Consider the following 26,737-nt stretch of genomic DNA (forward strand, 5'->3'; position numbering starts at 1 on the left):
CACAGGGCCCGGAGTTAGGGAAAGCCCTGTGCCTGGCCAGCCACGCAGCCAGTGCCTACCTGCCCCTGGGAGGCGGCCAGGCAAGCATCCCAGATGGTGCTGTGCGCCGACGACCTGTTGGCCCAGGTGAGCTGCACAGTCACAGGCTGCCCTCCGTTCCAGGCAAGCTGCACCTGCGTGGAAATAGGGCCGGTAGCAGGGGGAGGGGAGAGGCAGGGCGGAGGAGAGGCTGATGCCCCCATCTGTGTGTGGGGGGTGGAGGTGGGTAAGAGGGTGGGGGGGATAGAAAGGCTGGTGGGAGGGGGCGTGGGGGGGGTGGAGAAGCTAATGTGCCCTTGCCCACCCCTCCAGGGGACTGAAGGGGTGTGGGGGGAGCAGAGACACTGCCCCCTCCTCCCGCTCTTGTCTGCAAGAGCTCAGAACCACGCTCAGCCCAGGAGGCTAGAAGTGTTTGATGGAAAGCTCCTCATTCTCAACATCCAGACTTGTCACTACCCAAGACAGAATGAAATCTGAGCCCCTCACTGGGGCCCATGGGGCTGCTATGGACTAACTTGTGTCCCCCCCTAGAAATTCCTATGTTGAAGCCCCAATCCCCAGTGTGATGGCATTAAGACGTAGGGCCAGTTAGGAGCTGGTTAGGTTTAGATTGGGTGGGGGGAGGTCAGGACGAGATTAGTGTCTTTATAAGAAGGAACCCCAGAAAGCTCTCTCCCTGGCATGTGAGGACACAGTGAGAGGGCGGCAAGCCAGGAAGAGGTTTCTCACCAGAACCTGACTGTGCTGGCACCTTGATCTTGGACTCTAGCCTCTAGAAGTATGAGAAACAGACGTCTGTGGTTTACACAACCCATCCTGTAGTATTTTGCCATAGCAGCCTGAGCTAAGACAGGGCCCTGCCCAGTCTGCCCCGCTTGCCCGACCTCATCTCCTTTGTCACCTGCCCCACCCCGTCACTTTGTTCTGGTCGTAATCACCTCTGGCTCTTCCCGAAGCACCCAGCCTGCTCCCATCTCAGGGCCTTTGCACTTGCTCTTTCTTCTGCCTGGACTGCAGCTGTTCCTCCAGCTTGCCACAGGCGGCTCCTCCTCTTCCACAGGTCCTCAGCTGACCAGCCACCTCCTCCAGGAAGCCCTTACTGACCACCTCATCTAAAGCAGCCACCACCACCACCCCCAATTATTCTCTCTCTTAGCATCCTCCTTACTTTCTTCATGGTGCTTATCACAACATTAATTTTGTAGTCATTCATTTGCTTGAGTTTTGGTCTTTTTGCCTGTTTTGCCTGGCACACACTGGCCTGCTCTCTCCCATTTCACAGAAGGAAAAAACTGAGGCTCAGAGAGGTGCTGTGAGCTGCCCACAGCCTCCCAGTTAGATGCAGAGCCCAGCGCCCTGCTCCAACCCCAGCAGTTACTGACTAAACAAACAAGCACATAAATGATGAATTAGATGTGCTTTTAAGCTGTTCCCCCCACTGCCACGTGAGCTCCATCCATCCAGGGACTGTGTCTGTGCTTCAGCGGTGCCTGGCACACAGTTGGTGCTTAATAAGAGATCAGTGAAGAAAGGAAGGAAGGACCCCCGAGGGTCCCAAGCTTCGGGAATCTGATTCCAGAGGCATCCTTGTCACTGATGAGCACACAGTATCCTCTTCCCCTGCACATGGTCCCAGATGCCCCACCCATGGGCTCAGCCATGCAGCTCACAGACCCCCAAGACTCCGACACCAAGGGCCGCCAGGATGCTCCCTGCTCACCTGCCGGCTCTGCCTGCCGCCCCTGCTCTCAGCAAGGCCACTGGCCTCAGCACGCCGCCAGGAGAGGTTGAAGGGGTGAGCCACAGCCAGGTGGGCGGCCAGCGCGCCCCTCCCCAGCCGCAGAGAGGAGGAGAGCACCACCTGGGGAGGGGACAGGCTGAGAGGCCGGCCCCTTCCTGACCCAGGGCAGACAACGTTCTCCATCAAGGCCTCGGGTGTGAGGGCCGCTGGCTCTGAACACAAGGTTCCAGCCCTGTGGGAGCCCCTCCAAGGGCTTCAGACCATTTTGCAAAGGAGTAACTTGAGGCTTGCAGAGGAGCCAAAGGGGATAAGCCTGTGACAAAGATGGGACTGGGGGGACACGTGGTGGCGAAGGAAAGAGGCACTGGAGGCATTTCATGGGTTCAAAACCCAGCACTGTCTTCCAGGAGGTGCGTGACTCTGGGCAAGTCACCGTGCCTCTCTGAGCTTCCCTCTCAGCTTCTAGAAATGGGGCTGACGTGCCTGGCACATGAGAGGCCTTCGGTACAGGTCAGCCTTGGGTCTTCCTGTTATTACTCAGGTGGTTTGGGACCCAAGGACCCTCCCTCCACCCAGGGACCTTCCTGTGGTCCCCTGGGGACCAAGCCCTGCCAGGTTGACCCAGTTGTCCAGCTCAGGCTGCAGAGTGGGAGTCCTGGGTCTCCTTCCAGCCCCGGCGTGCCTACCTGGTCCTCGCCATCCCAGCCCACGACCAGCGCATCCTGGTGGCCACGTCGAGAATGCTCGCAGGACAGGCGGAGGCTGCAACGCCGCGGCAGGGAGAAGGGCAGCGCGTGGGTGAGCTCCACTGGGTGGGGGGACACAGGGAGGGGCAGGCGCATGAGCTGAGGACATCAGCTTGAGATGGAGAGGGGGCAGGTGACTCTGAGCTGACACAGGTACCAACTCAGGGAGGGAACCATTTGGGGGCCGCATGCTGAGGTAACCTGCACAAAATTCAGAAGCTCCACCCTCACTTTGTCCCTGTACCACTCAACATTGTCCCTCGATGTCCCTGTGAGAGCCCCAAATCTCCACACCTACGAGGCCTCGTACTTCCTCCATCAGGAGGTGGAATTTGTTCCCCTGGCCCTTGAACCTGGGCTGGCCTTGTGATTAGCTTCTGGAATTGGGTGAAGTTGACACCGCCAACCCCCAGTCCAGGACTTAAGAGCCCTACTGGCTCTCGGGGACCTCTGCCCAGCCACCACGAGAACAAACCCAGACTGGCCTGCCAGATGGTGACGCCACACAGAACAGCACCTGGACATTTCAGCCAAGGCTGTCCTAGACCAGCTGACAGATCGCCAGCCCCCAAACAAGTTAGAAGGCCCAGCCGAGACCAGTACACCACCTACCCAACTTGGGGCTGACCTTGATGCTTGAGTAAGACCAGAAAAGCTGCCCAGCTGACCCCTACGCTCAGGAGCAATGATGAGTTTTGAGACATTTGTTACACAGCAACAGCTGACTGATACAGTCCCCTACCTATGCCACTCTCAGGTCCCTGACACAGTTACCCAGGCCCCTTGGGATGCCCCACACCCACCTGGCCACACTTTGCTGTCTTCTGCTCTCATTCCACCTTGGGGTGTGACACTGGTGGTACCCCTGTAGCTGAGACCTCACAGCAGATAGTCTCCTTGCCCTAGATTTTCTTCCTTCATCCCCTAGGGCTGAGTCCAGCTGCCCTGACCTCCTGTACCACCTCACCCCACTTTGTGAAGCCACCAACTGGTCCCACCTTCCTAGACCCCCACCCCAGAGCAAGAGTCCACTCAAGACCCCATTGCAGACACCCTGGTGCCCTCTGAGCCTCCTAGAAGGGGTGCTTCCAGTCCCTGTACAGACTCTGGGAAGCTGTGCCCAGAGACAGTGGCACTAACTGGTTTTCAAGGTGTCATCCTGTCATCAGCCCAGGGAACGCTGACCACGCTTATGTGCCCCCCCCAACACCTCCTGATCTGCCACCTCCTTCACTCTGTAACCACACAGCAGGGTCCATGAGCTGCTCAGCCCACCCCTAGGCCCCCTGAGTGTGCACACACACATACACACCCTTGGCAAGCTAAGGATCATCTCATTTCCTCTGCCTTGTAGGGCACACGGGTAGCAATTGTGACCCTGGGGAATTCCACTGGGCTACCCAGTAAGCCGTGTGCTGTGCCTCCCATTTGGCAGGCCAGCAGGTCAGGCTTTGCTCTGTGTAAGGGGCCTCCTCCAACACAAAGTGACAGTCTGAGCGTCTGCACAGCCCCTTCTTGGGGGGCTGTTTCCTGGAGAACCTCAAAGGTCACAGGTGCCACTGTGGGAGGCCCCATGGGACAGCACTCACCTCCACTGCCAGCCTTTAGTCCGTCAGCCTCAGCTCCGAAATTCCACTGAGGATGCTCGGGGTTGCCACCACTTCCACACGCTAGCCCAGCCCTCTGGTCTTATCACACTCAGGTAAAACCCAAACACCTCGTCAGGGGCTGAGAACCTGTGTGACCTGGATCCCTCGACCTCTCCTGGCTCATTTCCCCACTTCTCTTCCCTTCTGTCCTCTCCAGCCCCACTGGCCTCACTGCTGTTGCTCCAGCCATGAAGCTCATTCCCACCCCAGGGCCTTTGCACCTACTGTCCTTCCTGCTTGCAATGTCTCTCTCTTCAGAGCTCCACCACAGCCAGCTCCTTCCTGTCATGAATGTCACCTCCTGAGATAGGTGACACCACCCCACCTGGGGGAGACCCATGCCCCCAAACCAGACCCCATTTGTTTTCACAGCCCTTCTCATTTGTGGAAACACCCTGACATTCTTGCTCAGTGCGTGTCTCTGCTCACTGCCTGCCTCCCTGCGGGTGGTGACCTGGACCATCTTACTTCCTGATAGATTCTTAGTGTCTGGAACAGCTCCTGGGACAAGCAGATGCTCAGTGATGGTACTGTGAATGAGCAGGTGAACAGGCCACCCCTGCTAGCACCCCTGGGACACTCACCCTGCAGGCCGAGAGTCCTGGTGGGCTTGAGGAAGGGCCCAGAGAGGCTCCCATTGAGGGCCACCTCCTGGCTGTCCCACAGCACCATGTGGTGCAGGACGCAGGTGCCACGGGCTCGCTCGTATGAGGTCTGCAGGACCAGCTCCCCAGGGAGAGTGCTGAGCTGGAAGAGGAAGATGGAGCTGGGTTACCGGGAGCCTAGCCCACGTTCCCGCTTAGGGTAAGAAAGAAGAGAAGCGCTCAGGAGAGAAAACACAAGGAACGTCTATGGAGCTTAATGGCTTACTAGGCTGGGCAGATAATGTAATGGAGGAGTGCGTGGGAGTGGAAGGGGTGCGACAAACAGGAGACTGACGCCCCCTGTAAAGAGGACAGCTACCTCTCGGCTCCACAATTCTGAGCTGTGTGGCCTTAGGCCAGTTTCCTAACCTCTCTGAGCCCCAGTTTCCTTGTCTATAAAATGGGGTAAGAATAACAGTGTCAATGGTGAGATAACGGGAGTGGTGTGCTCAGCTGAGGGGTAGACCCCTGGAGGGTGCCATGTGGGCGCCACTGCCATTGGTAGTAGGAGTTTGTAAACCTTTAAGTGAGCAGGTAGTACATTCCTGCCCCAGTGCTGGGCGTCAGGGTAGAAAGGTAACCAAGACTGGTTCTGGTCCCTCAAGGTTTCCCCAGCTGGTGGGGAGAGTCACAGAGACAGAAATGGTGAGACAAGATGACAAGAATAGTCAAGGGACCAAGGAACACAGAGAAAGAAGTCGGTGGACAAAGCAGGGAAGGGCATTCTAGGCACAAGGAACAGCCTGTGCAAAGGCTCAGCAAAGGGTACTCTCCCTGCCGGTGGGTGCCACAGGTGGAGGGTGGCTCAAGGGCACTGTAGGGGGACGCTTGTGGGGAGGAGAAGAGGGGTTCACTCTTAAAAGTCTCTAAAAACCCATCGCTACTGCCCCCACCTTGGTCCAAGACACTGTCATTCTTGCCCTCCTTGCTGGCTTCCTCATTGGTGTCTCTGCTGCCCTCTGTAGGCCCCTCTCCACAGAGCAGCCAGAGGAATCTGAAAGCATCTCTTGGTTCAAGTCCTCAAAAGGCCTCCAATTTCAGAGAGAATAAACTCCAAACTAGCCTCTGTGGCCTGACACGCCCTGCATGACTGGACTCCCACCACGGCCTACTGTTTCCCCCCACCCACTCTGCTCTAGCCCAGTGGCCATTCCTCAAACAGGCCAAATTCATCCCTGCCCCAGGCCCTTTGCACATCTTGGTCTCTCTGCCTGGAATGCCCTTTCACCAGATTTTCAAATGGCTGATACTTGCTTGTGATCTGGGGCTAGCTCAAATGTCACCTCCTCAGTGGGGCCTTCCCTGGACATGTAAATAACTCCCTGTAATTCCCACTCATATCACTCCATTGTGGTTGTTTTGTTTTTTTTTAAATAGTATGTATTGCCATCTGGTATATTTATTTGACTTTTTCCCCAATCTTCCCAAGACTGTACACTTGATGAGAGAAAGGATTCATCAATCCTGTTCTAGGCAACATTCCCAGCTTCTGGAACAGTGCCTGGCCTGAAAAAATAGCAATAGGAAGGAAGGACAGACGGACATTGAAATCAGCTGAGAATCCATTCCAGTAAATTTTGCCTACTTCACAGCCCGTGCTGCACGAGGTCCTCCCAGGAACCGGGACAATTCCTCTCTCCTCTAAGGGCCGCCCCAGGAGCCCTCCAGCCTGCCCTGGCCTCCTCCACGCACCTGGGGGAAGGTCTGTTCCAGCTTGATGATGTTGGCGAGACGGTTCTTAGCAGCCACCAGCCTGGTGCTGACGTGGAAGTGTCGCTTCTCCACCACCAAGACAAACGTGCTCTCGGCTCCACCCTCAGAGTATCGTAGCTGGGTCAGAAGAAAAGCCAGTCAGATCTTCTCATCCAGGTCTCTGGTGGGACATTCAGGAAGATACTGGCTCTGCCTGCCCAAGCCCACAGCTCCCTGGACAGGATGAACTCTGATGACACGAGGGTCCAGAACCTCAGTTCAGATCACCAGGTGTGGCCATGACAAAAATCTCCCCCTGCCCTTCATGCTTAATGCCGACTTGAACGTAGCTACCCGTCTGGGGCCAGCAGGCAAGAATTCTAGTTGTATTACCACTACAGACAGCAGGGGGCAGCCTAGCACAGGGGACAATGCAAAGGCATTGCACCAAACAGACCAGGGCTCCAATTCCAGCTCCACCGGGTGTGGGGTGAATGAACCCTGGCTAGTTCCTCAACCACCTGAGCCTCCACTTTCTAACCTCATAAACTGGGATAATGATACCTACTTTATTAATAGGTTGGTATGAAAACCATATGAAATAATGTGCTAACTTCCAGGCTGGCTGAAGAGCAGAATCACTCTGGACACTTGCTAAAAATATAGATGCTGGGCCTCCCCCTAAGCCCTGGAAAAACAGAACCTCTGGGAACAGGGTCAAGTATTACTAAGAGCTCCCCAGAAGCACCGCTCTCCGAGTGAGCCCCCTGTCAAAGCTGCTCAGCCCGAATCTCATCTTTCACAAACCATCTGACAGATTTAAACGGAGGATTTTCACAAAACAACTGCGTGGACCCTGCAAAACTGTCAATGAAGGAAGTCTTCCTGAAGGTGATTAATGATAATGAAATGTTTGGCGGGGGGTGGATATCAGTATCTGCGATTTACTCTGAAGTGCATCAAAAATTAAGAAGGATAGAGAGCGAGGTGAGAAAGCAACTAGAGAGAAATACGAATGAGAAAATCTAGGTGATGGGTATGGGGGGGTTCACTACAAAATTAATTTTGCAGCACCTGAAAAGTTTAATACAAGGTTGGAGAGGGGAAAAAAAAGGTAGGCAGTGGGAGGAGAATTTCTAGAACAGGGGCCAGTCTTTGGGTCAAATTTGGCCCCTGCCTGATTTTGTAAAGAAGAGTTTTACTGGAACACAGCCACTCCCATTGGCACATTGCTGCTTTCTATTACAACGCAGAGATGAGTAGTTCGCAACAGAGACAGTATTGGGGGTAAAGGCTAAAATATTTACTCTCTGGCCCATGACAGGAACCTCTGTTCTAGATTAAGAAAGTAAAGAGACATGGCATCTAAATACTCTGGGTGATCTTGGACTGCATCCTGCATTTAAAACAAACAAAACAAATCTTAGCAATGATCTCCTAGGGCAGTCTACCCAGGCAATATAAATTTAAGAGCAAAAATAAACAAATGGGACCTAATTAAACTTATAAGCTTTTGCACAGCAAAGGAAACCATAAGCAAAATAAAACGACAACCTGTGGAATGGGGGAAAATATTTGCAAATGATGCAACTGACAAAGGCTTAATTTCCAGAATATGTAAACAGCTTATACAGCTTAAGAACAAAAAACCAAACAACCCAATCCAAAAATGGGCAGAAGACCTCAACAAGCAATTCTCCAATGAAGACATACAAATAGCCAAGAGGCACATGACACATGAAAAAAATGCTCAATATTGCTAATTATCAGAGAAATGCAAATCAAAATTACAATAAGGTATCACCTCACACCAGTCAGAATGGCCATCATTCAAAAGCCCATGAATGATAAATGCTAGAGAGGGTGTGGAGAAAAGGGAACCCTCCTACACTGTTGGTGGGAATGTAGTTTAGTGCAACCATTATGGAAAAAAGTATGGAGATTCCTCAAAAAACTAAAAATAGACCTATCAGCAATCCCACTTCTGGGTACATATCCAGAGGGAACCCTAATTCAGAAAGATACATGCACCCCAATGTTCATAGCAGCACTATACACAACAGCCAAGACATGGTAGCAACCTAAATGTCTATCAACAGATGACTGGATAAAGAAGCTGTGGCATATTTATACACTGGAATACTACTCAGTCATAAAAAAGAATAAAAATAATGTCATTTGCGGCAACATAGATGGACCTAGAGATTGTCATTGTAAGAGAAGTCAGCCAGAAAGAGAAAGAAAAATATCTTACGATATCATTCATATGTGGAATCTAAAAAAAAAAGGACACTATGAACTCATCTACAAAACAGAAACAGACTCATAGATATAGTAAACAATTTTATGGTTACTGAGGGAAGGGGGTGAGGAAGGCATAAATTTGGGGGTTTGAGATTTGCAAATGTTAGCCACTATATATAAAAACAGATTTTAAAAAGTTTCTTCTGTATAGCATAGGGAACTATATATTCAATATCTTGTAATAACCTTTAACAAAAAAATATGAAAACATATGTTTAAGTATAAAATCTGTATTGTGGGGATGGTTTCACAGGTGTATACTTACCTCCAAACTCTTCAAGTTGTGCATATTAAATATGTACAGCTTTTTATGTGTTGACCATACCTCAATTAAGTGATTTTTTTAATTAAAAATATGAAAACAAACACATGTACATATATGCATGACTAGGACACTGTGCTGTACGCCAGAAACTGACACATTGTAATTGACTATACGTCAATTAAAAAAAAAAAAAGCTCGAAAGAGCATTATTGCAAAAGAAGAATTATTGCAACAACTGGGAAATTTTATTACAGACTCTGTATTAGATAACAGTATTATGTCACATGTTAAATTTCCTGAATTTTGTCAGTCTATTGTGTTATACAAGAAAACACCCCTGTTATAGGAAACACTAGCTGAAGTATTTAGGAGTAATGAGGTATGACTTCTTCAGGAACATCTCAATATTAACCCACAATAATACAGAAGAAATATGTATGTGTACAAATAAAAGTATACAACATATGTAAGTATCAACAGGAAGATACAGCAAACTATGAACAACTGGTGATGTAAGATAAATAAATAGCAGGGATGTGTGTACTGCAGGATGACTATAGTTAACTCTGCTGAATAGTATATTTGAAAGTTAAGAGAGTAGATTCTAAGAGTTATCACAAGGAAGAAAAAGATTTTTTTATATATCTCTGTGAGATGTTGGATGTTAACTAAACTTTCTGTGGTCAGTTCACAATACAGGTAAGTCAGATCAGTAAGCTGTATGCCTGAAGCCTTTATAGGGCTGTATGTCAATTATATCTCAACAAAACTGGAAAAAAAAAACCCAGTTCGTAAGTTCACTGTCTTACAGGAACTTTTCTATAGGTTGGAAATTATTCAAAATAAAGACCGGGGGAAAACTAAGAGGTTCTCTGAATGATTGCACAGTGAAGTCTAGGGAGCACAGAGGTGGTGGGTGAACATGCCGGTACAGGGCCCGGCACACAGTAGGTGCTCTATAAAGAAAGACAGCCTGGGACAGGGCAGGCAGGGCTTTTAACAAACTGGGTGGCTGGTGGGATAATGAAGTGACCAGTCGGTGAGTGTAATCACTCAGTCATCTACTCACCCAGTCATTCATTCATTCATTCACTCACCATCTTTCACTGGGCACCTACTATGTGCTGGGCCCTGTGCCAGGTGCTGGGCACACCCTCCAAGATCTCCTGACTTGGGCGAGAGGGGCAGACAAAAATAAACAACAGCTTCACAGAGGGAGGGGGGACCCCAGCCTGGGTCTCACAGGCCCTCCTGCTTCCCCCTAGTACCCCTAGATGCCACATGCACAGCACAGATGCATCGATGAGGGATTCCTGGGGGTTCCAGGTGAAAACGGGATTCGCAGACAAGGGCAGGAAGACAGAGACCCTGGGCCCTGGGCAGGCAGATGGGACACCTGGGAGGTGATGCTGGCTCAGCTCAAAAGGCCCGTGTCATCCGATCTGGCAGCCAGGAGCATGCCAGGCCGGGTGAGGCAGTGCCAGGTGCCAGGCACTGGGTGGGCAAGCCTCCCCCGACTCCTGAGGGTGTCGTGGGCCCGGCTGGGGGCTGCAGGGGGCTGGCCCAGGAATGTAAACCTGGGCCTGTTTGGGAAAGCTGGAGCCAGGGGTATCCGAGGGTGGCCCACAGGGGCCTGCTGCAGGCCGGCAGACAGATGTGGATGTGTTAACACTCCCTGTGGCCCCCCCACCCCCAGCCTCGGGCAGGGCATCTGGAACCAGTTAGGAGCTCAGGGGTGGCGGGACACAGTTACCTTGGCAGAGGCCAAGGCTCTGCTGGGGCAGCCGCCTAGGAGGATGGGGAGGTGATGCTGGGCCGAGAGCTGCAGCTCTTTGCTAGAAAGAAGAAAAAAGCATGAGAGGCCTGGCATGAGGGCCCCTGCCCATGGCCGGGTCATACCAAGCCAACCTCCCCAGCAGAGGCTTGGAGATCCGGGAACACAGCAGCAGCTGGACGAAAGGTCATTCCCACGCCCTGAGGCCAGAGGGCCGTGGGGCTAAGTGGTTAAGGCTGGAGCCTGGCACCAGGTGACCTGTGTTTGAATCCCAGCTCAGCCTCTGCCTTTCTGGCACACTGGGCAAGTGCCTCAGGTGCAGTCTCCAAGCCTCAGCTTCCCCTTCAGTACAGGGGCCAGGGCAGTACCTACCAATGGCCACCTCGGGTTTGGTCAATGGGAACTTCAGCAGGATCTGGAGGGTGGGATTTAAACCCGGGCTCCCTCCCGGCAGCCCTGTGCACACAGCACTGCTCCCTGGATCCTTCAGGCCGGGTGCTCACAGCTCCCCACTGCTGCTAGCCCCGGGTGCTGTCCCATCCTGATGGTTCCCCTACCCCAGGGTGTCTCAACATCAGCATGGCTGACCTCCCAGGTCACGTGATTCATCGTTTTGGGCTGACCTGTGCATGTACGAAGCACCTCTGGCCCCTGCCCATTAGAAGCCAGTAGCACCCTCTGCCCAGTTGTAACAACCAGACATTTCCCCAGGCATCACCAAATGCCCCTGGGTGGGCACACTTGCCCCTAGGTGAGAACCACTAGTCTACAACTGTAACAGGTGGCTTACTCATCTTCAATGACCTGGTACGTATGCTGGAATCTGGTGACCCACCCGACTTCATCTGAATGTAAGACGCCCAATCCCTGAGCCAGGCGCCCAGTAGGTCCCCACACTCAAGGGCCGTAATAGTTATGAATACGTATTTGAGGCCTGGAATGCATTTAGTTGTGAGACTAAGAACTCCACATGGATGTCCTGCCCCCAGAGATTGAAGTTATTTTCTTAGCTGTGTGATCTTGGGCAAGTCACTTGGCCTCTCTGAGCCTCCCCTTCCACATCGGTGCAGTGGGGCTGTGGGGATGATTCAAGGAGGTGCTGTGGGTTGGGGATAGGGGTGCTCAGCTGAAGTCTCCCTCACCTGTTCCTCTCCTTTCAGGACCCCCAAAGTGTAGAGAACCCCTTACCTGAGCACCTGGTTCTGGCCACGGACATGGAGGACCAGGTTGGCTTGAGAATCACAGATCAGCTGCAGGGAGGAACTCATCTCCTCCTCTACCCAGAGCTGCCGAAACAGGAGCTGAAGAGGGAGCAGATCGGGGGGCTGTGAGGCATCGGGAGGGGCCCAAGGACGCTCACAGGCCAGGCCACGACCTGCAACCCCAGTACCTCCCCGTGCCCCGAGCCCAGCAGGGTATGACAGCCCCTCAGCAGGCCTGGCCCCATCTAATAACCTCTTGGATGGTGAAGACCCGTGCACAGGCCTGGGTCTGTCCCTCACTGCAGCCCAGGTGGCCCACTGTGGGCCCCCAACACAGACCTGCACCCCAGGCATCAGCAAAGAACAACCTCCCCGTGGGTCTCACCACCTGGCCCTGAGTCCAGGAAGAGGGGATTCAGATGAAGTGGGGGAGAGGGAAGTTGGGGGCGCTCAGTCGCGGGTTATAGTAACACCAGCTCTGCATGAAGAGTGACCTCCTGGCCCCGGGGGCCTCCGCATGGCCGAGTGGAGTGAGGGGCAGGGGGATGGCTGGATAATCCAAAACAGGAGGTTGAGAAAGAGGTTCTAGAATGTGCTCTGTGACTCGCGGGGTAGTGGGAGGGCCCAGCCAAGCAGGGTGAGTTCACTCCAAGTGACAGTGGCTAGGGCAAAGCCCCGGGCAGTGGGGGCCACAGCTGATTCCCCTTCTCAGAGGTGGGGAGGCCAGCATCTCAGGGAAAGACCCAGAACCAAGCCAGAGTCCCTATTTCAATGCCTACTTGCTCTGTGACCTTGGGCAGGTCACTTCAGCTGTCGTGTGTGACCCAGAGATGATGATGATGGTGGTGGTGGTGGTGGTGGTGGTGGTTACAGTGACCATCATCAGCACCATCACCAGAGCAGCAAAAGCTTCTAAAGCATCTGCTCTAGGCCACGCACCAGCCCAGGTGCATCAGTGGTGTTAACTCATCCCGTCCTCACAATCCCCACGTGATCAGTACATTTATGAGCCTCATTTCACAGTCAGTACAATTATGAGCGTCATTTCACAGATGAGGAGACTGAGGGCACAGAGAGGCTAAGGAATTTGCCCAAGGCCACACAGCCAGCAAGTGCAGAGCTGGGACTGACCTCTGGAGATGGCGTCAGTAACAACTGAGCTGCTCTGTCCCTCGCTGGGGAGCAGAGCACACAGTAGGCACTCTACAAATGGAAGCTGGGCTTTGATTCTGATTAAAGAGTGAAATAGTGGGAAAGCACACAGGACCGGGAGCCAGAACACAGGGCTGCAGGGGGCCAGTCCACACCAGCCCCACAGCTGGGAATACAGAGGTTGCTCAGCAGACACTGCTCACAACTGTTATTAACAATAAAACCTTTACAAACTGTAAAGTGATGGAGAGACACAAAGCAAGAGCAGCCACATCAGGATCGTGCACGTAGTGGTCCTCTGCCCCTGGGAACAGGATGGGAGTTGACAGAATTAGGAGGGAGCCTGCCTTGCCTGAGGCTGGCCCACCCACTCCTCACCTGGCTGGTGAAGGGCAGGCCCAGCGTCCGGAGAGCTCGCGCCGTGTGGCTGGCATTCACCATCAGCTCCAGGGAGCCGTTCATAGGGCGGGCCACCAGGACTGCCACGTCCACGCTGACCCCAGCTTCCCCGCCTCGGAAGGTCACACGGGCCTGGGCTTGCGTCTCTAGGGGCAGAGAGGCAAAGGCTGCTGGGAACTTGGGTTCACCTCCCTTCCGGGCTTAGGGAGGTACCAGAGGCTGTGGGAGGGGCCCTGCCTTGAGGATACCAGTGGGATCGACCCTGGGAAAGCCTTTCACCTCTCTGAGCCCCTGTGACATCATTTGCAGCAAGGCACTCCCCTCCCAATCTTGATCTGGCCAGCTCCTTCTCTCAATGGGGTCACTGCTGAAATGACACCTCCTCCGAGTAGCCTCCCCTGACTGCCCATGCAAAGTACCTGCCAACCCTTCCTGCTCTCTCCCCAGCCAAAAGGTCAGCCCCATGAGGGCAGGGCCTTTAGTCTGTCTTGCTCCCTGCTCTGTGTCCCCAGCACTTAGCACAGCTCCAGTCACATCACAAGTGTCCAGTACTTGTTGACAGGATGAATGAATGAATGAATGATACTTCTCTCCAGGGTTAATAAATTATCACATCAATATCCAATGATACTGACCTGCAGCGAGCCTGACCCAGACTGGAGGATCTGTGCCCCTTCCCACCTTGTATGGGACTCTCTTCCAGTCCCCTGCCCCCGAGCTGGGCCACTTCTCATCTGGGCAGGCAGGTAAAACCCTCCAGAAAAGGAGATTCCAGGTTCTGGCCCAGCCCCATCACCTGCCACCTGGGCCTGGCAGGGCGGGTGGCCCCTCCTTGCAGACACAGGCAGGCCTGGCAGCTCTGGGCCTTAATTCCCTCACCTATAAAGTGGGCACTGCCTGCTCACCTCAAAGGACATCACCAGGATTAACTGAGATAACACACGGGTGAATACCTGCGCGTGGGGCACACAGTGTGTCTCAGAAAGGGTTTGTTTCCTTTCATCATTATCCAACGTTCACCCAGTGTGCCTGCTACATGTGGGCCATGAGGAGGGAGGGGGCACAGGTGGAAGGGGACCCAGTCCTCTTGCTCAGGAAGGTTCCTGACTGTGGGGGACACCAAGAATGTTGACACCAGGCAAGAAAATGTCCCCTGAGGGACTGGGACAGCCCAATGTGGATGGCGGTGGGGGAGGTGGGAGGTCGCCCTGGCTGGAGGCCAGCAACACCAGGCCTCCTGGGCCCTAGGAACTGGGGCGGGGTGGAAATTATCCCTGGGATGACTATTCCATCACCTACCCACCATGTCCCCAACAAACCCTTCCTCAGAGTGGTCTGTGAGGTCAGCTCACACTGAGACAGTCCCCTGTCCGATCCAGGCCCCCACTCGCCCCCGAGGAAGCTAAGAGCCAGGGATGGAAGAGTGAGGCCAGAAGAGAATGACCCAAGGTACCTGGGGGCCACTCGGGGACCTTAATCTTCACAGTCTACATGGGGGTCAGAGGGTGGCTTTGGAGCCATACTGCCTGGGTTCATCATTAGCCAGCTGGGTGGCCTGGGACAAGTGACTCAACCTCTCTGAGCTTCTATTCCTCCCCTGCAAAATGGGGATGCTGTCATCAACCCCGACCTCGTATGTTCATGCATTCACTCAGCAGATGATTAACTTAACACCTACTATTACCACTCCACAAACAGACAGACAAAAGCCACCCCTGTCCTTGTGGAATGTACATTCTAGTGTGGGCCCTGGGGGAAGATAGGCGATGAGAAATAAAGATATTTAATAAGTAAATCACACAGTATCTCAGAACAACAAAGCCAGGGAGAGGGATGGAGAGAGCTGGAGGAAGGTGGAGGTGCAAATAAATGGGGTGAGTGAGAGAGGCCTCACTGAGAAGATGACAGCATCTGAAAAACACCCAAAGGAGGTGAGGGAGTGAGCCAAGCAGATACATGGAGGAAGAGCATTCCAGGCAGAGGGCAGCCTGTGCAAAGGTCCTGAGGCAGAAGCCAGCCTCTAGTGCTGGAAGAATAACAAGGAGTGGAATGAGCAGGGGCCAGGAGAGAAGTCAGAGAGGTGAGGGTGCAGATCCTGAGGGCCTAGAGGCCCCATGAGTAGCTTTGACTTTCCCTTGATGTGAATAGCATGTCTGAGCAGATTCATTGAGCTCCTGCGTAGCAAAAGCTTCCCTGGTGTATATGCAGTAAGCACTCAATCAATGCCGGTTCTTACTACTGTTATGTTCCCCTCCTCCTCCATTTTGGGTTAAACTGTTTCCCCCTAAAAAATCATGCTGAAGTCCTAACTCCCAGTACCTGTGACCGTGACCTTATTTGGAAAAAGGGTCTTTGCAGAGGTCATCGAGCCCAGATGAGGCACTGGGTGAGGATGGGCCCTAAACCAGTGACTGGCATCCTTATAAAAACAGAGACGAGGTAGAGACACAGGGGCAGAGACTGAAGTGACGGGGCCCCAGGAGCTGGAAGAGGCAGGAAGGAGTCTCCCCTAGAAACTCTGGAGCCATCATGGCCCCAACAACACTTGATGACTGATTTCCAGCCTCCAGAACTGTGAGAGAATTAATTTCTGTTGTTTTAAGCCACCTAGCTTATGGAGTGCTGCTTTGGCAGCCCTGGGAAATGAATGTACCCTTGGGAATCAGGCTCCCAGGGCAAAGGCGTCCCTGGTTAGTCCTGGAGCTCAGGGTCCCACTGGGCTGGTGAGGGGTGGGTCTCAGGGCCCCTGGGTCCAGACCTGAGGCTGGCAGGCAGGCCCCGGCCTGGGAGAAGCCGGCTCCTTACCACGCATCTGCAGCTCAGCATCGAGGTGGGCTTCACCCGGGAACCCCGCCTGCAACAGGACCAGGCTGTTGTGATCGCTCCAGCCAGAGAGCTCCAGGTGCCCATTGTGGTGACGGCAGCTCACGGAGTAGTTCAGCGACGCAGGCCCTGCTGAGACGCGTCCGGAATTCTCAAAGCCAGAGCCACCGTCATGAATGTCCATGAAGAGCTGGAATGAAACCCAGGAGACGCTGGACCGCCCCTCACAGAGAAAGCCAGCCCGGCCAGCTAGCCCCAGCTCCCGCAAACCCTAGGGTTTTGTGCCACCCACGCCGCTCGGATGGGGAGAACCAGGACCCCCTCAAGGGAGCAGGTTAGAAATAACTGTTACTCCCAGGGCTAACTACACATGTGCTGTTTTACTGGAGGGAGGATGCTGGCTGAGGAGTGGCTGCTCCTGGGTACGGGGTTTCCATCTGGGGTGATGAAAAAGTTCTGAATTAGAGAGTGGATACACAAATTTATGAATGTACTAAATGCCCCTAAATTGTACTCTTTTGTCCAAATGGTAAACAGCATACGTATTTTACAATGAAAAAAAGTTAGGTGATCAGAGAGGCTTTTGTTCTAACGAGGTGACTCTGGGTGGGCTCCCGGGTGGGGGCTGATCACCAGAAAGACCAAACCATGATTAGAAGCTTAGGCAGAATTAGAGCTCCGGTAGACGGTGTCAGAACTGAACTGAGTTGGAGAACACCCAATTGGTGTCTGAAAGTTGGCTGATGTAGGGACAAACCCCAGGCCCTGGTCAAGAAGTGTTCCGTGTGAGAAGCAGGGAGAGATGAGGGTTTTTTCTTTATGGAGGCTTGGGGCATGGGTGACACTGGAGGGGGGCCTGTCTAGGGGAGGTCTGAGAAAGGCAGAGGGCACGGAAGGGAAGGACATCCCACCCCGGGGAAGGGGGGCACGAGGAATGGGAGGGGCAGCACGCACGGCTGGAGGGGAGACGTGGGAGGTGGGCTCAGAGCAGGGATGGGGCTAAGTCCGTGCAGGAGGTTCTCGGCTGCTGGGCTGGACTCTTGAGTGAGGGGCTCAAGTGGACCTGGGGGTTGCTGGGTGAAGATGAGACCAGAGGGGCACAAGGTGGAAGCGAGAGAGACAGCCAGTGGGCTAGGACCCAGTGTGACCCGAGGTGGCCTGGAGGTGGTAAGAAGGGGCTAGGTTCTGGGTGCCCTTGGGAGGCAGCACTGTCTGTCAGCATTTGCTGCAGGAGGGATACTGTTTGTGGGCAAAAAAAGTATGACTTCAACGGTTTGACTACATGGCTGGAAGGATGGACGAGGAGCCGTTTGCCGAGTTGGGGAAACGGAACGGGGCAGGCTTGGAGGGGTCAGACTGTCTGGTTTTGGAACAGCCAAGTCGGAGTTTCCCACCAGGCACCCAAGTGGAGACACAACAGGCAGGTGGGTCTACTTACGGGTCTGGGGTTCAGGGGAGGGAGACATGAGGGAGATGGTGATGCAGAGATGGCACGGATAAGAGAGACTGGAAAAGACCGTGACTGGAATGGAGTGTGCGTGGATAAAGGGAAAAGGGTTGGAGGACAAGCACTGGGGCCCTGGGAGTGAGGAGGGGGAGGCTCTGGAGAAGGTCTAACAGTCCCAAGGGGTGTGGCTGGGTGTGGGAAATGAGTGCGATCATCCCCAATTCCCAGATGAGGAGACTGAGGCTCAGAGGGAGGATGAACCTCGTTCTACCATCCCCTTGTCTCTGCAAACTTCCAAAAAGGTTTGTTGAGTGAAAGAATGAACACTTGCATGGATTTCCGTCATCACCGCCGCCCGCCAAGGCTGACCTGCAGGCCCAGCTTGTCCTCCACCCACAGCGCCCGCAGCGTGGGGATGTTGTGCTGGAACACGCAGTCCAGGGAGATGTGCTCTGGCCACCGAGTGAAGGGCAGCTCCTCGGACGCCTGCCAGGGTGGATGACCGTGGGGCCTGGGCCCTTGGCTGGGCCGTCCCCACAGCCCACAGCCCCCACCAGAGCCCTGCACCTGTGTGCCATCCACTCTGACCCGCAGGGTGTGTCTGTGGCTGGGCCCAAGCCGCCCGGTGGTCAGGTCCAGCAGGCCGCGGGCTGGGAGGCCCAAGGGGCCAGGTTGGGGCAGGTTGTGCGTGAGCAGCACGCTCACCTCTTGTTGGGTCCACAGAGGAGCAAGAGAGACTCACATACAGGGGAAGTGGCCAGACTGTCCCACAGAGAGGAAAACAAACCACTCACAGACATGACATCAAGCCTCTTTTTCCCCCTCCCCATTGGCCATCACACTGTGGAAAGACAGCTGGGTGGATTTTCAGGAAATACAGTGTATGCATTTGGGGCATCTGATATAAAGTAAGTGGCGTGGATGAAATTCACCGGGGAGGTGCCCATGGGAGGAACCGCACTGAGAAAGACTCCATGAGGTACAGGGAGGCACCCATAGAACATCCAAGAGAGAGATGCCTTCCAGGGTGGGACGCAGTGGACGGAGAAAACCATCAGCAGCCCACAGGAAAATTCGAGACGCTCGGAATGACGCTCAGAATGACGCTCAGAATGACTCAGGATGGAGCTGCTTCTCAGGTGGGCAACTCTGCATCACACGCCCGGGGTGAGAAGCAGCAGGGACTTTGAGGTTAAGTAACGGTTAGAGAATCTCCCAGGGAGCTTTGGGGAGGCAGCTAATTCAAGTAAAATTGAGTAAGTGGAGGTGAATCCACACAACACCCTCCGATTCAGCGACTCCCCTCCACGCATACGCTCACTAGGAGTCAGGTCCTAGAGCGTGAGGCAGCCCTGTTCGTAATAGGCAAAAACCTGACACAGACATGCAGAAGAACTGAAAGTGGGGTCTGGAAGACGTATCTGCGTATCCGTGATCATAGCAGCATCACTCACAACAGCCAAAGGTGGAAGCAACCCAAGTACCCAAGTGTCCATTCACAGATAAATGGATCAACAAAATGTGGTTCATCCCTATGATGTGATAATATTCAGTCTTAAAAAGGAAGGGAATTCTGACCCCTGCTATAACATGGGTGAAGCTGGAGGACATGATGCTAAGGAAATGAAGCCAGTCACAAAAAGCCAAGCACTGTATGATTACACTTCAGTGAGGTTCCTAGAGCAGTCAAAGTCATAGAGACAGAAAGTAGAGCAGTGGTTGCCAAGAACTGGCGGGAGAGGGAAACAGGGAGTTATTGTTCGATGGGGACAGAGTTTCAGTTTTGTGAGATGAAAAGAGCTCTGGAGATGGGTGATGGTGATGGCTGCACAACAATGAATATACTTAGTGCCACTAAACTGCGTACTTAAAAATAGTTATGATGGGAAATTTTGTTATGCGTCTTACACCACAAAAAACGTTTTAAAAATAGAATTAAAATATTTACATGATTAATTAATAAAATAGTATGCAAGAAACTGGACACCACCCAAATGCTAACTGATAGGATGGGTAAATAAATTGCCCACAAAATAGGGTCACATCATGGAATACTATACAGTCATGAAAAGGATAATCAACACAGCATGGGTGAACCCCACAAACATCATGTTGAACAGAAGAAGGTGGACACAAAAAGGAACATGCTGTGTGCTTCTATGTACTTGATATTTAAAAAGTTGTATGGGTGGTGACTCCTGGGCGAGTTAGGAAAGGGAAGAGGCAGCTGAGGGACTTCTCCCCAGAAGCCTCATTCCTCTACTCATGGCTTTCATCTGCCAGGGCTCTCTGTGGAACTGGGAGGGTGTTTGAATGTTTCTCCTCAGGCCTTGCAAGCACGTGGTCCCAGCACCCCTTCTCAGGCCGCCCTCAGTACCTAACCTGTCCACATCCTCACCTTGGTGGTCTTGAGGACAAGCAGCCCCTGTAGTGTGCTGGCATCCACAGTGACCAGCACCTGGGCGCCCATGGCCGTGGAGTTCACCACAAGGTGCCCGGAGCCATTGACTTGGCCTGGGACCCCCAGGGCCTGGAGGGGTTTAAAGAGACATGGAAACAGGGCTTCTTAATCAGGGTGGGGTCTGAAGTGGGCATCAGGGCTCCCCACTTGAACTGCCCATAAAATGGGGCAAGAGTATGCACACGTGAGTCATTCTGGCAGAGGGTCTATGACTGACCAGGTTCTCAAAGCGCCTGAGGTTCCCACATCGGTAGCCCGGTGCCATTCAGTTTCTCCCACCCCACCTCCCACCTCCCCAAACCATGAGGGATCGCTTCTTTGCACGCAAGAGAACCAAGTCCTGGGAAACCAACTGGCAGCTGCGGAACGTGCATCTCCCCATCTCTTCTCTCCCTTCCCCTCCGCCTCCCTAGGCACAGAACCCAAACACCTGCTCTCAAGAGGCAGATGGGGGCCCATCCGGGAAGCAGGCTGCTAGGCTGGCCCATGCGGGCATCTCTTTCCTGCCAGCAGATCCCAAGTGCAGCATGTATCTGCTGTTTCGTCTAATCCTGAGAGTGGAAGAGATCTTTGCACCCCATTTTATGGACGATGAAACTGAGGCCCAGAGAGGAACAATGATTCGCTCAAAGCCACCAGAGACAGGGGCAGAACTGCAGTTCCGTCGGACACTTCCTGGCCTCACAAGTGGCCTTCCCAAGCACCTGGTACGGCTGCCTGACACAGCACCCACCCCATTAACCCTCCTCTCCTCTTGAAACCCCCTCCTCCCCAGCCTCGAGCCCTTCTCCCTTGGGGATCCTCCTTCTCCTGGCTTTTTCTTCTTGGTACCCTCGGCTGCTTGCCTCCCACGCCTCCAGATTTGCAGCCTGAGTGGTTAGTCTCCACCCACCCCAGAGCCATCTCGGCCAGTCTGTGACTTTAAATGTGACCACCTAGAGGTGGAGGCCTCCAGTCCAGATCACAGCTGACCCCCTGACTCCAAGAGCACCCCCAATATCTCCACTTGGGCGTTTAACAGTCCTGTCAAATTTAACACGTCCACAAGGGGACTGTGAGTCAGTGACATCCCCACCCCAACTTTCCTCCTCCGCCCACCGTTCTCCCCATCACGGGGAACAGCAGCCCCCACTCTCTTGTCACGCGGGACAAAGCCAGAGGTGCCATCCGGCTCCCCTCTTTCTCTCACACTCACATTCAACTTCCAACTGATCCTACCTCTCCTCCTGTGATGGATCCGGAATCTGAGAGCTCTCCCACCTCATGGACTTTTTATCAAACAGGAGTCAGCAAACGATGGCCCATGGGCCACATCCAGCCCACTGCCTCTTGTCATAAATAAAGCTTTACTGGAACACGGTCACTCCCACCCCGTGCATGCTGTCTATGGTGCTTTGCGCAGCACTAAGTAGCTACCGCAGTGGCTGAATGGCCGGCAAAGCGGAAGATATTTACTATCTGGACTTTTATAGAAACAGTTCACTGACCCCAGTCCTAGAGAATGCCCTTCCACCTCTAGGGCCTTTGCACAGGCCGTAATTAGAATACCCTTTTCTCCAGATATCTACAATGCCACTCTCTCCTCTCCTTCAAGTCTGTGCTCATCCTGTCTTGGGGCCAACCTTGACCAACATATAAAATTGCAGTATCTGCCCTGCTTTTCATGCCCCCGTACCCACTTTCTCTCTCTCCTTAGCCCTCACCACAGCTCAGCGATTTATCCTGGGGGCTGCCTGTCTCCCTGAGGCAGGCAGTCATCTCTGCTTTGCTTATGGCTGTGTGTTCAGGGCACAGAGCCAGTGCTGAATAAGAATTTGATGCGTCTATTCCTCCTGGTTCACCCGATCTCTCTTGTGTTGGCAGTGGTCAAAAAGAAGGCCCCTGGACTGCCTCCTGGGGACCCTGGTGCCCTCCCCTCTCACCCACCCACAGCACACCTACCTTCAGGGCCTCACAGGAGCTCTCGGCCAGCACCCACCACTGCAGCTGGCGGTCCAGCTGCAGCTCACCACTGCCCTGGAGCTCGCAGGCCCCCACGTGCAGCTCCGCGCCCAGCCGGTTCCTGGCCTTCCACCCAAGCTGGACGGCCAGCGAGGTCTCTGGGGGGACGGCATGCAGTGCAGACAGCGTGTGCCTCAGCTTCGCTCGAAGTGTGGCCTCAGATGGGTGCACAGCCGCCACCAAGGTCAGGGAGGCGGTCTGGCCAGCTACTGCCAGGGCCCCTGACGCTTCTGCTTCCCCACCCGAGGCCTGCAGGGAGCCGCTGAGCTGTGTTCCCGCTGGGAGGCCCAGGCCCTGCCAGACCAGAGAGAGGGGGGTCAGAGGGCGGTCCCACGTTGGGAGTGACCCGATTTTCCATCTTCTGCCCTCTTACCCCTCCAGCTCCCCCACCCACCAATCTGTGCCCCTCCCCCATTATCATAACAACAAAACAGCAGTACCAAACGTAATACACAACTATCCATCACAGGCCACTGAGTACACCCGCAGCCTCAGGCTAAGTGCTGTATAAGAAGGTTCTCTCTTCACCCCATTTGATGGCTCTGAGGTGGGTAGTCACTGTCCCCATATTACAGATGGGAAAACTGAGGCTCAGAGGTAAAGTAAATTACCCAGAGTCATACAGCTAGTAAGCAGCAGAGCCAAGGTGCAAATCTGATCTGCCTTCAGTCTGCTTCACATCTAGGCTGTCCAGTAGGACAGTCACTAACCACATGGGGCTGGTTCCATTTAAATTAAAATGAAGTAGTGGGGAGGGTATAGCTCAAGTGGTAGAGCACATGCTTAGCATGCATGAGGTCCTGGGTTCAATTCCCAGTATCTCCTCTAAAAATAAATAAGTAAACCTCATTACCTACCCCCCTCAGAAAAACCCAACAATAAATTAAAATGAAGTAAAAGTAAGAACTCAGTCTCTCTGTAGCACTAGTGAGCTCATTTGAAGTGCTCAGTAGCTACACGTGGCTACTGGCTACTGTCCCAGAGAGCAAAACACAGAATATTTTCATCATCATAAGAATTCCTAGCGGGCTGGCTCGCTTTATCCCGGGATGCTCTCCTCTCTCACGGCCCAATCCTGGGGTGACCTGATTACTGCTGACAGGGCAACTGCAGGGCTCAGCCCTATGCTCGGGGTTGCTGAGTGGACCGGACTGTCCCTGTGCCCAGGAAGCTCTGTCAGGAGACAGGGGGGTGGCCTGTCCCACTCAGACAAGGGCACCAGTCCTGACTGCTGACCAGACTCCAGCGTCCCCCTTTCCTGAGAGTTACAGATTCCCCACCCCCAAACATCACAGGACAGTTCTCACATCATCTCTCAGCCCAGATAAAACCCAGCCTGTGGTTTTTAACGGGTTATGAAACCAAGATGTGACTGTTCCCCACTGTCAGCTGACGAGAGCTTCCCTTGTCTCCTTCCTGCTCTCACAATTTTACTAAAAAGATAAGACTCATAAATTCCAAATCTGTGGTCCTTGAGTTTCACTGCGCTGCATGCCTCTAATCTCTCCCAGCCTCAATGTTTTCATCTGCCAAATGGGAACATGCAATTACAGAAAAGAGGGGCCAAGTATCCAGGAGGGCATTTGGGAAATAGTAGCTGGGATCTTGGGAAGCCCCTGGAGGGAGATGCCAGCCAGGCTCAGGCCTCACACATGGGTTCTGGAAGCTGCCTCACTGGTCATCCTGCTGGCTTGCCAGACGCACCTCCAGCAGCGGGCAGCCTGGCTGGGTGGCCAGCATCCATGTGCTTTGGTCCCCAGTGCGCTGCTCCAGGGCGCCCTGCAGCTGGCACGGCCCCAGCTGGAGGTCCAGGGAGCTGTGGGTGGCAGGGCCGGGCTGGGCAGTCAGGCTGATGGTGCTCCGGGGTGGTAGGCCCAGGCGGTCCAGCAGGGGCAGGGAGTGTGTCAGGCGCCCGAGGACCGAGGTCTGGGGCCCGCAGGTGTGGGCCAGCTGCAGGTGGGCGTCTCCATGGTCACTGTGGAGGTCTGTAGCCAGGTCAAACTTGCAGGGGCCCCAGGTCAGGCTGCCCTCAGAGTGCAGGGCCTGCGGGATTCCTGTTGCCTGAAATGTGGGGAAAATGGCTGGATTTAGGCGCAGCTTTAGAAGCCAAAATCAGAAAGATGGAGATGGGCCAAGGTGGAAAGAGGGCAGCATTGGCCCTATGACCTGAACTCTACCAGCACCTCCCTCTGCAAAGTACACCATTGAGAGATGTGGGCTCAAGTTCAGGCTCCCCCACTGACTCTGTCTTTCTAAACCTGTGACCTCAGTTTACCCATCTCCAAAATGGAAGTGGACTCCTAAGTTGCTAGGAGAGGTAAATAACGTAGTATCTGTGACTTGTGAGCCCAGAGCCAGGCACCCAGGAAGCACTGATTCTTGGAAATAGGTCATTTACATCAGTGTTCGTCGGCTGGATGGCGGAGACCCCAAGCTATTCACTCCATTGGGGCCCAAGACACACCCCACATAGGGGCACCAGCCCGAGATGGGAATGAGAGGGTCCCCCCACCTCTCTGGGCTCCAGTGCATCACCAGGGACTAGGGGTAGAAGCAGCCCCTTCCTCCTGGGGCAGAGGATTTAAGGAGCATGTCTGTGAAGCCTCAGAGAACACTCAGTCCATGTGCCCAAAAAATGTCAGCTCTGACTTTTCACTATGCTCATTCCTGCTCCTGAGTCCTTAACCCCAGGAATGGCCTAAGTGAGGTCATGAGAAACCATCAACTTGAGCCCCAGAAAGGGAGAGAACCAGTATCTCAGGAGGGCCCTTTGTGAAAGGGGAGAAAATTCAGTTCAGGTTCCATTTTTGGCTCAAAGCTTTGAAGTCAATGAGTTCCCCAATTCAAGTGACAATAGTAAAAATAAATAAATAAATAAAAATAAAATTAAAAAAAAAAAAAGACAAAAGTTTCTCATGCCAAGTGCAGAGCTGGGCATACAGTAGGCAGTTAATAGCTTGTGGAGAGCACTGACTGGTGGGGAAGGGGCTTACCTCCAGCTGGGGGCAGCAATTCACCAGAGACAGGGTCCAGTTGGTGTGTGTGGCATTGGCCTTTGTCCTGACATCCCCATGGGTGGTCAGGGTACAGGGGCCCAGGGCCACCTCCAGCTGAGCCCTGGGGGGGTCGTCTCCCCCAACAGACATTCGGATGTGATTGTCAGGGGGAACCCCCAGTGCCTGAAGTGGGGGCCACGCATGCTGGAGGCTGGTGTCCAGATGGGCATGGTGGCCACAGGCTGTGCGGACGTGGGCCTGGGCGAAGGTGTCCCCAGAAGATACCCGAGCCACCAGGCTGGCCCCAAGAGCGTGGACCAAGAAGGAGCCATTCAAGGATAGCACGGCCGGATTCTGCCACCAAGAAAGGAAAGGTGAGGCCAAGCGGTGTCCCACAGCACCCCACTAAGTGTGCAACTCTCTTCTTGGCCAGAGGCAGTCAAGGGAGCCCCCATCCCCCTGGGCATCCATGACCCCAGTTAACCGGCGATGCTCCTACAAAGCGCTTCTCTCTAAAGAGCTGAAACTGGCCTCCCAGGGAGTCACGAAATCCGACTTTCAGAGCCCATCAGGGTCCCCAGCATCCCCTCCCCTCTGTTTCCTCCTCTCTCTTCCGCGATAGTCTCAGGCCTCTCAACCTCTCTCACGTGGCTTATCTGGACACGTCCTTCCTAATGCCCCAAATGGAAGTCACCTCAGCTCTACGTGGTATGTTCTCAGGATCTGTGGGGTCCTGGGGCATCTACCCCCCCCATGAGAGAACCAGGAGCTGCTCTCAGCCTCTTTCTGTCACCCTGCGCTCATCTGCCTGGGGAGGGGACAGAGCCACCACCAACAGGGCGAACACCCACATTAGCCCCACTGCAGCTAAGTGGAGACCACCAAGGGGCCACATAGCTCGGGGGTAGCCAACCACGGGGCCCAGACCACGGGTTCTCTCGCCTGGATGTCGCTGGCCAGCTCTAGGACTAAGGAATGTCTGATTTCTAGCCCTTTCCTGGAGTTCCAGACCATGTTTTGTTATTTATCTTTCTTTTCTTTACTTTTATTGATTTGATGAATCTTAAAATTGACTAGTTTCAATAAACCAAACCAAATCAAAAAAAAAAAAAAAAAAAGAAAGGACCTTCCACGGCTCTTGTCCTAACCCTCTTGCAGTTAGTCTCTCCAGCAATCGCCTCCCCTTCAGTCTCTCTCACACGTGTAGCCGTAACTCCCTGTGCCCCTCTACTCTTGAGTTTCCTCTGGGGGGAGGCAGTCCATCCCACTAGCCCATAGGATCCTTTCAATCCTGATCCTCAATTCTCTTGGTTAACCTTCCCACCATTCAGGCCACTGTGTGACCTTGGGAAGGTAACTTGACCTCCCGGAGCCTCAGTTTCCACATCGGTAAAATGAGATC

The 26,737-nt window shown here is 53.7% G+C and overlaps 1 protein-coding gene across 20 annotated transcripts in view; it reads right to left on the reverse strand.

Annotated features, from left to right (window-relative positions):
- LOC105074257 (uncharacterized) overlaps positions 1-26,737 on the reverse strand; it is a 140,108-nt gene that overhangs the window by 20,925 nt on the left and 92,446 nt on the right. For all 20 annotated transcript variants that reach the window (XR_012500427.1, XR_012500429.1, XR_012500426.1 and 17 more), the window contains 14 exons: positions 25,333-25,689; positions 24,044-24,400; positions 22,280-22,633; positions 20,276-20,407; positions 18,247-18,363; positions 16,413-16,620; positions 13,587-13,753; positions 12,043-12,155; positions 10,834-10,915; positions 6,512-6,649; positions 4,760-4,922; positions 2,467-2,588; positions 1,760-1,900; positions 60-173 (listed from right to left, as the gene is read on the reverse strand). Coding sequence is in view for 6 of the 20 variants with exons in the window: in XM_074346798.1 (XP_074202899.1) it covers positions 60-173; positions 1,760-1,900; positions 2,467-2,588; positions 4,760-4,922; positions 6,512-6,649; positions 10,834-10,915; positions 12,043-12,155; positions 13,587-13,753; positions 16,413-16,620; positions 18,247-18,363; positions 20,276-20,407; positions 22,280-22,633; positions 24,044-24,400; positions 25,333-25,689 (2,565 nt within the window). In the remaining 14 variants the exon portion in view is untranslated. The remainder of the gene's footprint in view (positions 1-59; positions 174-1,759; positions 1,901-2,466; positions 2,589-4,759; positions 4,923-6,511; positions 6,650-10,833; positions 10,916-12,042; positions 12,156-13,586; positions 13,754-16,412; positions 16,621-18,246; positions 18,364-20,275; positions 20,408-22,279; positions 22,634-24,043; positions 24,401-25,332; positions 25,690-26,737) is intronic.

The sequence above is a fragment of the Camelus bactrianus genome, chromosome 18 (assembly GCF_048773025.1).
Source record: "Camelus bactrianus isolate YW-2024 breed Bactrian camel chromosome 18, ASM4877302v1, whole genome shotgun sequence".
NCBI classification, from domain to species: Eukaryota; Metazoa; Chordata; class Mammalia; order Artiodactyla; family Camelidae; genus Camelus; species Camelus bactrianus.